The sequence below is a fragment of the Rhopalosiphum padi genome, chromosome 2 (genome assembly GCF_020882245.1).
Source record: "Rhopalosiphum padi isolate XX-2018 chromosome 2, ASM2088224v1, whole genome shotgun sequence".
Taxonomy (NCBI): Eukaryota; Metazoa; Arthropoda; class Insecta; order Hemiptera; family Aphididae; genus Rhopalosiphum; species Rhopalosiphum padi.
In genome coordinates, this window is record NC_083598.1 from 88113018 (window position 1) to 88126010 (window position 12993).

Here is a 12993-nt window from a genome sequence, read left to right on the forward strand (position 1 = left end):
ACGAAATCGGACGTCCACCTCCGCGAATTCAGACGAAATAATAATAATATGATATCGCGGCAGTGGTTTTATTTAGTTTGACGAACCCGTTCGTACGGCGTCCGTGCAGTTCGTAATCATAGGCGACTTAAAAATATTTTTTTTATAAACTTTTTTTTTGTTCATTTGTTTATTTGTTGTTACTTTTTTTTATTATTATTTTGGGTTTTTGCCACGTTAGCCGCAATAACGCACACATTTGTCCCCGAAAGTTTGGCATCGCTTACCTGGACGATAAACACGAAAAGCGATCGTAAATCAGGTAAAGTTTCTCGGTAAATTTTGTTTCGTTGTATTTGTTCACGCCACACAGTAATAATATGACAATTTCCCGTGATGGTTATTATAACATAATGTTCTAATTATTTTATGTGTACTGCTATGAAATTGCGCACAAGTCTATCATTATAATAAATACCTATCCTCCAATACGAAACTTTTAAGAGGACGCTACACACGCGATATTTTTCTCTGATGCCTCTGCCAGAGTGTGCACTCGTAACAAACTGAATTTATGTTTAATATATTTTAAAACACAGTTTTGTGGTTTTTAATATTGGAGTACCTAATAGTAAATGTATATGTCACTTTAAATATGATATGAGTTTATTATTCGTTTTCAATTATCGATTGTTTTTATATTTTTACATTAAATCTGTAGCTTTTATATAGCGACTATACATAGACTAGTAATTTAACAATTTTAAAACAGTCGCTTGACAACTAATACGTTTGAATTTATAAAACGTCATATTAGAAAGATATAATATATATTTTTTAATTAAATAACCGTTTAAAATCCCATCAAATATCCCGGGCACGCTTTATATATATATATATATAATATAGTAGATATATAGCAACAAGTGAGTTAACTATACTTACCTACTGCTATCATTCGTGTCTCGTGATGGTTTTGCCATCTCATATCACCCTTACTCCCCCACCCACTCGCTCAATTTAACTTTGTGTTTTATATCGTCGATGTGACATTTTAAACGAATTTACGTCCATCGATCCGGTTTAATAAGTGTAAACTAGATTATTATGTACATAAACAGCTTAAAAATTGATTTTTATTTTATATATGTTTATGAGCTTGTAATGGGAGGAGGATAATATTTTTGAAGAATTTTTTATGGGATATATTTGGATAGATTATTTTAAATATTTAAAATGTAACCGCTCGTGCAGTATTTTGTAATAATATTTTCTATTCTGTATTATTATCTTCGTATATTAATTTGTATAGCTCGAGGTACTACATTTTAAAATACGATCACAGTTACAAAATGTTAAGTAAGTATAATATTAAAAGTTGCTACACTGAATTAGTTTTATAATTTCTACTATCATTACATTATAAAGAAAAAGCAAATGAAAACCAGAAAACTATCTATCTGTGTATGATAATATACAATTAATACAAAATCACAATTTGTGTGTAATTATATGATTTTATTTATCATTATAATATTACTTTAAGTTGTTTATTTATTATACAATTAACATTATCTTCATTATTTTTCAATTAATTCAAACAGACGCTGCTTCACGAAAAAATATTTTATTTTTAGAATTATTGATTTTACAAACAATTATAATTTATAACAATTTTATATATTCAACTACCCATGTTTTTTACGTACAGTTGTTAATTTACTTTACTTTTTCATTCTTAACAAAAAAATAATTTGTTTTCATTAATACTACATTTTTACAAGTAGGTACATTGTTCGATCACGGATAACTGTACGTCTGTACTATATAAACTATAAACCTCTATACCATGTATATTTAATAAATTAAAATCTATACCTAATGTAATTTATTAAAAAATATATATTTTTTAAATATTACCTGATTTCAATACCTATATTATTCTACTATTGTATTTTTTATTAAGTTTAATTCCAAAATTTATTAAATATTTAAATGTATGACTAATAAAGTGCTAAAATAATTATTTTTCAAACCTCGCTGATAAATAATAGATATACGTAAATAATCGTTTTAACCTGTAGGCAGAAGTTATACATCTTACTCACTGGGCCGGTTTTTCCAATACATAAAATATTTTACTACCTAGTTATTAGTATATTCTTTATTCCTACTTGCATTTCCTAATTTGTATAATTTGTACTACATATTTAATATTGTAGTTCATAAAATCAAAAGCATTGATTTTAATATGAATAGGTGTATATTTTTTTAAAAATATTATTTTAAACGAAATAAAATAAGAAGTGTTACAACTTTTTGGCTTTGTCAAACAGGCATTTGCACTGTCTTAGTTAATTAACATATATTCTTATTATTAGTTATTATTTCCTACACTACAGATTGTACATCATATATTTTAAAAATAAAAATGAAAAAAATTATTTAATATGTTTAGTAGCATCGTCCCTCAAAGTTTCAAAATATTAAAAATGAAACAACATAATGAAATAGTTAATTGAATACTAATTTCTTTCACAAATGATATTTACACTTTTTCATAAATGAGTTATTCCTTTTATTTTTTAGGTACTTTTACTTTAGACTTTAAGGTTATTTTAATATTGCCTTATTTGAAAATGTGCATTCTGTAATTAATTTAGGTACAAGTAATTTATTACATTGACTTAAATTAAAAAAATATACTGATGAAGTGAATAACTCAAATTTAAGGCGCTAACAATTTTACATAATATACAGTTGGCGCTATAATTACAATGTGCGTAAATAGTCAGATAACCACACATTTCGTGCATTTAAGAATGAAGATATTATTATTTATGGAACATCAACTTTAATCTCTGCATAAAATAAGTGTTATAGATTGAAAAATTATGAGATTGTTGCACCAGGTTCATTATCAGAGAAGCTAATGAGTGAAAAATGTCTGTTATGGTTTGACGATTTGGGAATCATTGGAGAAAGGACTATTTTGTTGATTTTTGGCAATGTTCAATGAGCAATTAAAATTGTTGGCACTCGTTTTGAAGAAGATAAGAGGAGAAATGCGATATTAAACTGTGTCAATTGAACGGACGCAAAGACCTGTGATTAATTTTACGTAACTTAATTATTTTTATAATTTATAAAACTAAATACAAACTTATTTAATTTAGTAGTAAAAGTTTTGATTTTAAACTTAGGTAAAACAAAAAGATACTTAAAGCAAAATAGGTTTTATTTTATGTTTAAGTGTAATACGCCATAATAATTGAAAGATGAAGGAGAATGGCGTTGATTAGTTACGAGTGCTACGAAAGATATGATAGGGCTAAACTTTGGACTTATTTTCTTACTGAGAATAATATATTTTAAGGTTAATTGCATTTAACTTATTCTTATCAATAGTAACCCAGTCCCATAAATCAATTCAATATATTATAATATGCATTATAATTTATAATTATATTAATTGTTTATACTTATTTAAACATTACGCGTCTATAATAAATCTTAATAAACTCTAATAACTTATAAATCATGATTCTTCAGAATATTTGTTTGTTAACATAAATAAGGCAATACCTATTAAATGTTATATTTTATTAAATCCTTATATATTGAAAAATTGAATTGGTAATTTTTTTTTTTTTTTTTTGATTATTCAAATGTATAATATTTAATGTTAATGTAGTTGTGAATATATTTCAAAAATAGTGTAGTGAATACTGTTTATTTTTATTATATTTTGATCTACTTTCTAATATTTAATAGGTAAGTATAATAATTGTACTCTTATATTTATTTTTGGTTTAATTTTTTACTATATTGATAATTTATCATAGATTAAGCTTTTATTTGTATGCATAAAAAATGCTAACTACGGGGATAATAATCAAGGGCTTAGTGAACTATAAAACAGTATAGGTATACAAATAAATATAATATTATACTATTATATATTTCCAAACCATAACATTATTTTTTCATTACTGGCGCACACGAATTATTAATTACTAAAGTCATAAAAAAGATAATTTTATACATTATTTTTGGTTATTAATGTTTAAAGAAATGTCAATAATAAATTATGGGTATTGAAAACATAACAAACGATTATCATAAATATATGTATCTATATTTTATCAATATAAATAGTATTACAATTTTAAAATTAAGACAAAAACTGCATAGTATATTATGTATTTATGTCTATAGCAAAATATTGCATGTTTTGTTAATAATTAATTAAATATCATACACAGTGGCGCCGATCCTTTTTTAAACCACTGAGGTAAACCCTGTTTGAATTACCACCTAACTTCCCCACCCAAATCTGATTAAGGGAGAAAGGTATGCATTTTGCTTATGTGTTGTCTACTTTTTTGTATTTACTATTTAGTATTTACAAATTACAACTATATAAAAAAAAATTACTCACGACCGATTAAAAAGTTCTGGGGTATTTACCCCACTTGCCATACATGATCGGCACCACTGACCATACATGTAGTAATTATACATTCTTATTCACTAAATTATTGATTACGTAGTTTAACTTAAAACCTGTAAAGACTTCTAATAAAGGTATATATATAAATAACTGTAAATACACACAAATCGCATTAATGCATCATTGTAAAAATACATATGATGTAACGGTAATTCAAAATAGCAATAAAATAAAAATAATATAGTAATAATATAGTACAATGTGTATTTTGATTTTACAAATCAACATTTTTGAAAAAAAAAATGTATTTTACTTTTTTCTAAGCTAAATTCAGATTTAGAAGATGACTACTGTTTTCAAGTTCGTTTTTAATTGTATTGAAGAAAATGACCTATGTTATATGCACAAACCATTGGAATGGTTTGATATGTAGTAACTAGTAGGCGTAAAAATAGGCAGACAGCTGTGCATCATAATGATATAATTTTCGTTTAGACCACAATTTTATAAAACTGATAGAAATCAATAATGATTGATTATTGCATATATATTCTCTTAAAGTACTTTATTATAGAAATATAATCTATTTATCTATCTATTTGATCTTTTTACAAACCTATTTGATTTTCAATATTATTTTAATGTTAATACTTTTGTATTTCAATAAAATTAATAGACTATCGCATAAATAGTTACATCTTAATACAGAATAATAAAAATAATATTTATTTGGCACCAAATTAAAAATTAAAGAAAATTTATTAGTAACAAAATATAATAAATTTCGTACATTGGTTCTCTTTTCAAAAGCGGAGCTTTTAATTACTTATGTATTAGTTAATACATTAACTATCTTTGTATTTTGTTTGTTTCAGAAAAAAATTTATAGGACATGGATAATTCTATTTTAGAACAACGTCGGATGCTTGAAAACAAGAAAAGGCAAGAAAAAACCGCTTCGGAACAAACCGATTCTTCAAATTTTACTAAGATACAAAATAATATTAATGGTTTATCTGATCCTTCTGATGTAGAACTTGGTAATAATTCGACACAAATTGTTCAACCTACTGAAGACAACGAACTTCAACCTATTATAAAAAATAAAAATGGAATTTTTGAAAATGTAAATATAGTATTAACAATATTTAATTCACGTTATAAAATATAAATAATTTATATTTTTTTTCAGATACTTGCAGATTCTGATGATGACACTTTGAAAGCTTTTGATTTATATAGAAAAAAGAAACTTTTAACTCAAAGTATGATGGACATAGCGTTGTTTTCCGCAAATGCAAATCAGCTGAGGCATGTCTTAGAGACGTTTGATGGCCAATACATTTCATACATTTGTGTAGTACTTTTATCGATGAGCATAATCTTGCAAGTAAATTAAATTTAGAGTATTTTTGAATATATCTATATACTTGCTGTCTTTATTGATGAATTTCTTTTTATTAGATTTTGGTTGGAATGACTATGCTCTTGAGTATTCAGTACAATGTAACTAATTGCAATGACCGAAAAATGGCATTCAAGTTCGGAAACTACGTTATTGTTGGAATATTCCTCATAACAGTGGTTAATATTTTAATATCTGCATTTGGAAAACCAGCATAATCATACTACTTTATACATAAATAGACTCAAATAACTCACATTATTTTATCTATTTTTATTACATTATTTTTTTATTATTATTATTTCCTCAAATCTAAAAATGATATATTATGCTTATTGATTAGTATTGAGTATTAACTTTCAAATTAGGAGGACTGAGTCCCCACAAGCCACCTCCTCCGCCTATTTTCACCAATGTACCTATATAATATATATACCTATAACATTTTATACCATCTTATGCATAATTAATTATAACTAATTATTTTTTATTATTAACTATTTATATTACTACTAATAAGTACCAAATGAAACTTAATGATATCAATTTGAATATTGAAAACATTTCAAATTAAAAAAAAATGTGTTTATTTAAAAACGTATTAACTCATTATAATATAATATAATATTTACTTATTGATGGTCAACTTCTACGTGGCAGATACTTATTAAACTACGACAGTGTTCATCTGTAATCTTTACATATCTCAGTATCTGTATTCTTGATGAAAATGTACTGTTGACATATATTTAAGTATCAATGATTAAATTAACATTCGGGAAATATTTTTAATAAGGATACAATTTGCATTTATATAAATTTGACCTATAATATACTTTTTTTGTACATATATGTATATATAGTTAAGACTGCTAATATAATTACATGAATAATAATTAATTTAATTACATTTTTCTACAATTTTTCTTATATTGTATAAATATAATAAATTATACTTTTAAATCTTATTTTAACACTAGTCAAGTAAAATTTATGAATTTTAATCATTAATACAAAATCAAGTATTAGTCGGTAATATAAGTATTATTAATTATTGATCATGTAGAATATTTACAAATATATAATAACTTAAATATATAACACAAATACACAATGCAAAAAATAAAATTTTACTATATAGTGACAATAATTTTCAAAATTAATACTTTATTAGAATTTTGATAATAAAACTGGAATTTAACAAATTAAAAATAATTTTTATTTAATTAACGAATGACTTATTTCAATTATTAACTGTTCACTAATAAATTCAAAAGTATGTAACTATTATTTGTATTTAACATGTTAATTTCAAATTCATTCTTCCATAAGAATATATATTTAAAATTTAAATAAAGGTTAAACTTTTTAAGACTAATTTTTTTTAAGAGGTAATTAATATTTCTAATAACTTATGCAATATCCTAAGCATCTAAGCTAAACAATGTAATTGAAAATTCAAATACTATTTGTTTTATCTTTTATTGAATTGATTATTATAATTTATAATGCACTAATTATTGACAGTGTTATACTGTTATTTGTTGGATTTGATTGTTCATAATAATAATTATACCTATCTAATTGTTATAATTTATAAAAAATTAAATAAATAATATGAAATCAAAACATTGATGTAATTTAGCGATTAGAAAATATAATTTTTTTACAATAAAATATATACCATTTATATTGTGTTTATTTAATTTTAATATATCTTTCTATAACCTATAAGTGTATTGCATTATTTTTATGATATGTTATAAGCTATTTATAAATAATTATGAAATGTAAGTGTTATCATAGATATTATTGTAATGATCACTATTAAATAATAACTTTAAAATGTAGAGTCATTTTAAACTCTAAACACATTGATGACTATCGATTCCGTGCTTAAAAAATAATCAAGAAAAAAAATTATGTAAATTATATTATATGTATATATATATATATAAAACAACAGTAAAAACTCAATTATACAATTTATATTATTATTTAAAGTAAATATAATAATATATAATTACATTTTTGGGGAAAATTTGGGGGCATCTCTCCCGTGCCTCATTGTATACCAACCACTTGCCTGCAGTTTTATGATTTTATTTGAATCCTGAAGGTATTAACTACAATTATTATTTTACGTTATAATATAGAAAATAGACTAATATTAGTGCCTATATTACATATAATACAGACAGATAAAGCATTATATTTACTTACAAAACTATAAAACATCCGTTACTAATATAATATGATCATGCCATCATTCCATATAATTTAATTCAAAATCGAAAGGGATTTCACGAAAATCTTAAATCGTATAATATTGTTATTTGTTTTTATTTATATTTATTTAATACTCCAATTGACACTTAGTATTATAATATCTACTGTTAAATTTTGTTTAAAACAAAAAATATTTTATTTTCTGAAGTACCTATACAAACGTTTATAAAATAAATAAATATATATATTTATTTCAGAGTACAAGTTAAAAATCTCAAAAATATATTAAATATATACGAATTAATAATTTTTAATACAAAATAATTTATTATTTCATAAAATATGTTGTTAAGAAAATAATAATAACGCACACCTGGAATTTAAAAAAATAATTTATTGTTTATTAAATTATGTAATTATTTTATATTAAAGAAATACTAAGAAAATATATTAATGGAATGTATCATTTGTAATAATTAATAAGTAATAACGTAGCGTATTGCTCACTAAGTTATAGCTCCTTATAAATATAAATTAAGTACACGTGTTCTCAAGGCTGATAAATGATGATAATGCTTGAATAAAACAACTGAATACAGGAATCCCCTACTAATATATAAGATTTTTTTTTTAGAAATACAGACTGAAATCGGAAATTACCGTCGACTGCAGATGGACAGCAGTTGAAACTAGAATCAATCAGTAGTTAATCTAAAACAATGCATGCATGTCCTCCGTCTCACTGTAGTACCGAACGACAAATATTGAAGGATCAAGATCAAGTACACACCAATAATAACTGCGAAACCGTTGAGCCAAAATTAAAACACGCTGCAGCACAAACACCTAACGGATCGACCAACATTAAAACCCAAGAAATAGAGATGAACGAAATAGTAACTGCAAATCGTAATTCAACAATAAATTTTTCGAATGGTCACAGTAATACAAATGATTCTAAAATGGCATTAGTGAATAATCAAAATGACAAAGGATTCCCGGCAGATGATGACAGTTTATTGCCGGACCAATCTGTTATAGCTAATGAGGTATGAAAGTGAAATTAATACACGTTATGTTTTTATATGTTGTACTACATGTAGTACAGATATGTGGCTTTTCATAATTTTTTAATCAATTTCTAAACTGTTAGTATTGTAACTCAGTTATTATGCATTTATAATGAGCGAGGAGGTATCTTTAAGAAGTGTTTCGGTTATTCATAAGAAGGAGTTATACAAGGATAATAGCCTAGCCAGTAATATTACGGGATTGAAGAATTTTAATTATTTTTTGTTCGATATTTTTATTGGTCCATAGATTTAAGACGCCCGTGAAGTTTGACCCTCAAAGTAAGAAAATGTTTTTCCGGAAACAGTAAAGGCATGCAAATTCTAAAAATTACATAGTAAATTCTAACAAATATATAGAAAATTTTCTGAAGAGGTTTGAAGTGTCTGGCCGTAAGTGGGGGGGGGGACTTTACGAACGTTATTTAAGTTTTGAGGGAAGCGATGAACATTATACTTATTTTACAATTATGTTTTTTTATTTTTTATCTTTTGTATATGTGTACATGATAAGTATACCTAATCGAAAAATGCTTTAGTTTTTAACTTTAAGGGTTGTTTTGAATAAAAACTTGGATCTAGTTTTTACATTAAAGATATACAAATTGTATTATATGCTATATGCATATAACAATACTACACATACATTTATTTAAATAAAAGTAAAAATTTCCAATGAATAAAAATCATCGGAAAAGAAAAAAAAATTAAGGAAAATGCAAATTTTTACGCAATTCCTGTTTTTGATAACATTTATTTTGTTTTTAGTTTATTTTAAAAACGAATAATCGTAGATACTTTCACCAAATAATTAAATGTTTATTTATATACACAATATATAATTTTTAAATATTGTAATATTTTAAATTATTTTGAGCTATTTACAGACATTTTAAATTTTTTTATTCTTATAAATGTTAAAACACTATACATTGAATAAAAATACTTACAAATTAAATACAATATGTAAAAATATTTAAAATACATATGTACAATTTATTTTTAAAAATAATTATGATTCTGTTATACTTTAAAAACATTATTAGTGTGGACATAAAACTTTTACGTATAATATTAAATTTAACATTAACAATGATATTTTCAAGAACAATGTTTTCGGAAAAAAATAATTCAATCTACTGAATTACTAATAGAAAAATAAATTACATAACTTAATAGGAATATTAAAAACAAATTATATTAAATCATAAACTAATGATATTATAATTTTAAAAAATGTAATTCCAGGTGATCGGAAATATAGATGACGATACTCCAAAAGCGTTTAACATATACAGAAATAAAAAGTTATTATCTCATGGCATGATGGATGTTGCACTGTTTTCTGCAAATGCAAATCAATTAAGATACGTATTAGAAAACAGTGATGGTAGCGCCCTTTACGTCATTTGTATCGTGCTTTTGTTGACTAGCATATTTTTACAGGTAATTACTAATTATACAAATTATTAATTTTAGATTTTCTAATAATTTAATTTGGTCATACTAGATTTTAGTTGGCGTAGCGCTTTTACTAAGTGCTCGGTATAATGTGACTAATTGTGACCAACGAAAAATGGCATTTAAATTGGGTAACTACGTCATAGTTGGTATATTCCTTATAACGGTCGTCAATATTTTCATAACATCATTTGGAGGACCAGCAGTAATTTCACCTGCAGTAGTGTTGTCAACTTCTGTGACTGAGAACCCAAATTTATTATTATAGATCAAGGCCATAGTGTCTATCTTCGTAAAATATTAAAATTAATAGTATTTTAAATTTTATTGATAAATAAACTATATTATACTTATATAATAAAATATCCATATGCATACGAATTTATGACTTTTAAAGACTAAAGTTTAGACTAATAAAAATAATTGGCAGACTAATTACCTGAGTTGTTGAAGCCTTAACAACCCCAATAAAAATAAATAAATAAATAATTGGATAAGGGATACTAAAAAAAAAAAAAAAAATACAGTAATCCATTATTTCGCTCAACTAAACAATTTATTTAAATAAAAAATGTATAAATCTAATAAATATTATCGTTTTATATGACTAAAATAGTAAAATTATATTTATGTACTTACCTACTTTATTAGTTCAATATTTTTATAAAAATATTCTGCTTCAAATTATGAAATTAATAAATAAAAAGTTATAGCAGAAAGTTTATCGATCAACATTGGGGCAATGCATCCATAAGCAAGGTCATACATAAAAAATGGGAGAAGGATTCGTCAAAAATTGTTGTCATTTTGACATAGGTATAGACTATAGACGTATAGTCATTACTTAATAGTTATATATTTTTTAATATTTTTTCTAACTATGAATGTAAATAAGATTTTTTAATTGTGATTTAATAACAATCAATATTTTTGGAATGGGTCTGGATCCCCTTACAAATACGGCTTTACCCATAAATATGGGTAAGATAGTATATTGACAGTATAAAATGTTATAGAATTGGATGTACCTTTTTTCTAAAAATTAATAAATTAAATACTTCGAATTAATGAGTAGGTATTCACTGTTAATATAATGAACATAGGAATATAAAACAAAGACATGTCTATATTTAAGTAATTTAGAATTGCATATAGGTGCTCTATTAAATAAAAAGGCATTACTCACAGATCATTAATATATTAATAATTCTAATCATATAATAAATCATTAGTTTAAAATAAATAAAAGATAATTTAAAAATCCCTTAAAATATATTCATGAAATTATAATACATTACATAATTATGAATAACCTATTATGCATTAGTTATTAGTTTATAATTTGGGTAGGTAAATAATATTTTATAATTTCTTATTAATACTATAAATAAAAGATTATAATAATAAAAATATATATTATCTACTTAGATATGTTTAATAAAAAAAATTATTAGTGTCCTATAGTTAATTACACTTATTAATATTTAAATTAATTTTTGAATTGTAACCTTTATAAATTATAGCCAATAAATATATATATATATACATATATACAATACATATATAAATATTTTTAAATTGTTAACTATATGAAATAATGCAAATAATTTGTTTGCATAATAAATATTTAATAACCATCATTTACTTAGATTTTATTACTTGTATAGGTACTTTTTAAGTTACGTTATATTTATTAAAAATATAATAAACATGTATTTGATGTATTCAAAATTAAAATTGTATATTTAACTATCTAGTTTTTACCGTATACGTATGTCGTATACCTAATAGTAATGTATGTTACTAAATGTTTCTTGTAAAGTAAGATATTAAATGGGTAATATTAATAATATTCTGTAAGCAACTGCTAAGATTATATTAAAGTATTTATAGTATTTGAGTAATGACTAATGACTAATGAGTATTATCATTTATTGTCCCTATATACAATATGTATTTATTTTAGTTCTTCTAAATTACATTTGACAACTTTTTACTATCTGGCTTTAATCTTTATCATTAAACGTGGATACCTGGTAGTAAATTGGATCTATATACTTTGTTCAGCAAGATAACATGCTGTAACCTGACAAAAATCTGTTCTTCTGTAAGTACATCTCTACGCGATACTGTAGCATAGTGAAACTGGTTTCGAATGTTTCGATAGCAAGGTGTCGTGTAAGGATGCGCATTGCGCAGTCTTCGTGTTCTATCGCTAAGCAGTATATAGTTGGTGCTTTGGGTAATGAGGGAAAGGGGTCAAGATAAAAAATACCAAGATCTTCTCATTAAAAATATATAATCAAGAAAATTTAAAATATAAAATAAAATTGAGAATAACACAAAATCAGATTTTGCTAGGTAAATTGAACTGAAAAATGAATATCCGGGTGTAA

At 24.0% G+C, this 12993-nt stretch overlaps 1 protein-coding gene across 4 annotated transcripts; it reads left to right on the forward strand.

Moving 5' to 3' along the window:
* Positions 1 to 11393, forward strand: LOC132918893 (ninjurin-A-like). 4 transcript variants are annotated; one of them, XM_060980238.1, is made up of 4 exons: positions 1 to 301; positions 8701 to 9115; positions 10385 to 10582; positions 10647 to 11393. In XM_060980238.1, exons 2-4 carry the CDS (start codon positions 8786 to 8788, stop codon positions 10863 to 10865), a joined length of 747 nt encoding a protein of 248 aa, XP_060836221.1. In that variant the 5' UTR covers positions 1 to 301; positions 8701 to 8785; the 3' UTR covers positions 10866 to 11393. The 4 variants fall into 4 exon arrangements, with proteins under 4 accessions (XP_060836221.1, XP_060836225.1, XP_060836223.1 ...); XM_060980242.1 differs by lacking the exons at positions 8701 to 9115; positions 10385 to 10582; positions 10647 to 11393 and adding exons at positions 5308 to 5558; positions 5625 to 5822; positions 5897 to 7527 and having other exon boundaries at positions 5 to 301; XM_060980240.1 differs by lacking the exon at positions 1 to 301 and adding an exon at positions 5897 to 6016.
* Positions 11394 to 12993: the final 1600 nt, after the last annotated feature.

Excerpts from the sequence above, each read along its gene's own strand:
- LOC132918893 (XM_060980238.1), top strand. The coding sequence starts at position 8,786 with ATGCATGCATGTCCTCCGTCTCACTGTAGTACCGAACGACAAATATTG. Across the intron at positions 9,116-10,384 it reads AATCTGTTATAGCTAATGAG|GTGATCGGAAATATAGATGA; the intron begins GTATGAAAGTGA and ends ATGTAATTCCAG. Across the intron at positions 10,583-10,646 it reads TGACTAGCATATTTTTACAG|ATTTTAGTTGGCGTAGCGCT; the intron begins GTAATTACTAAT and ends TGGTCATACTAG.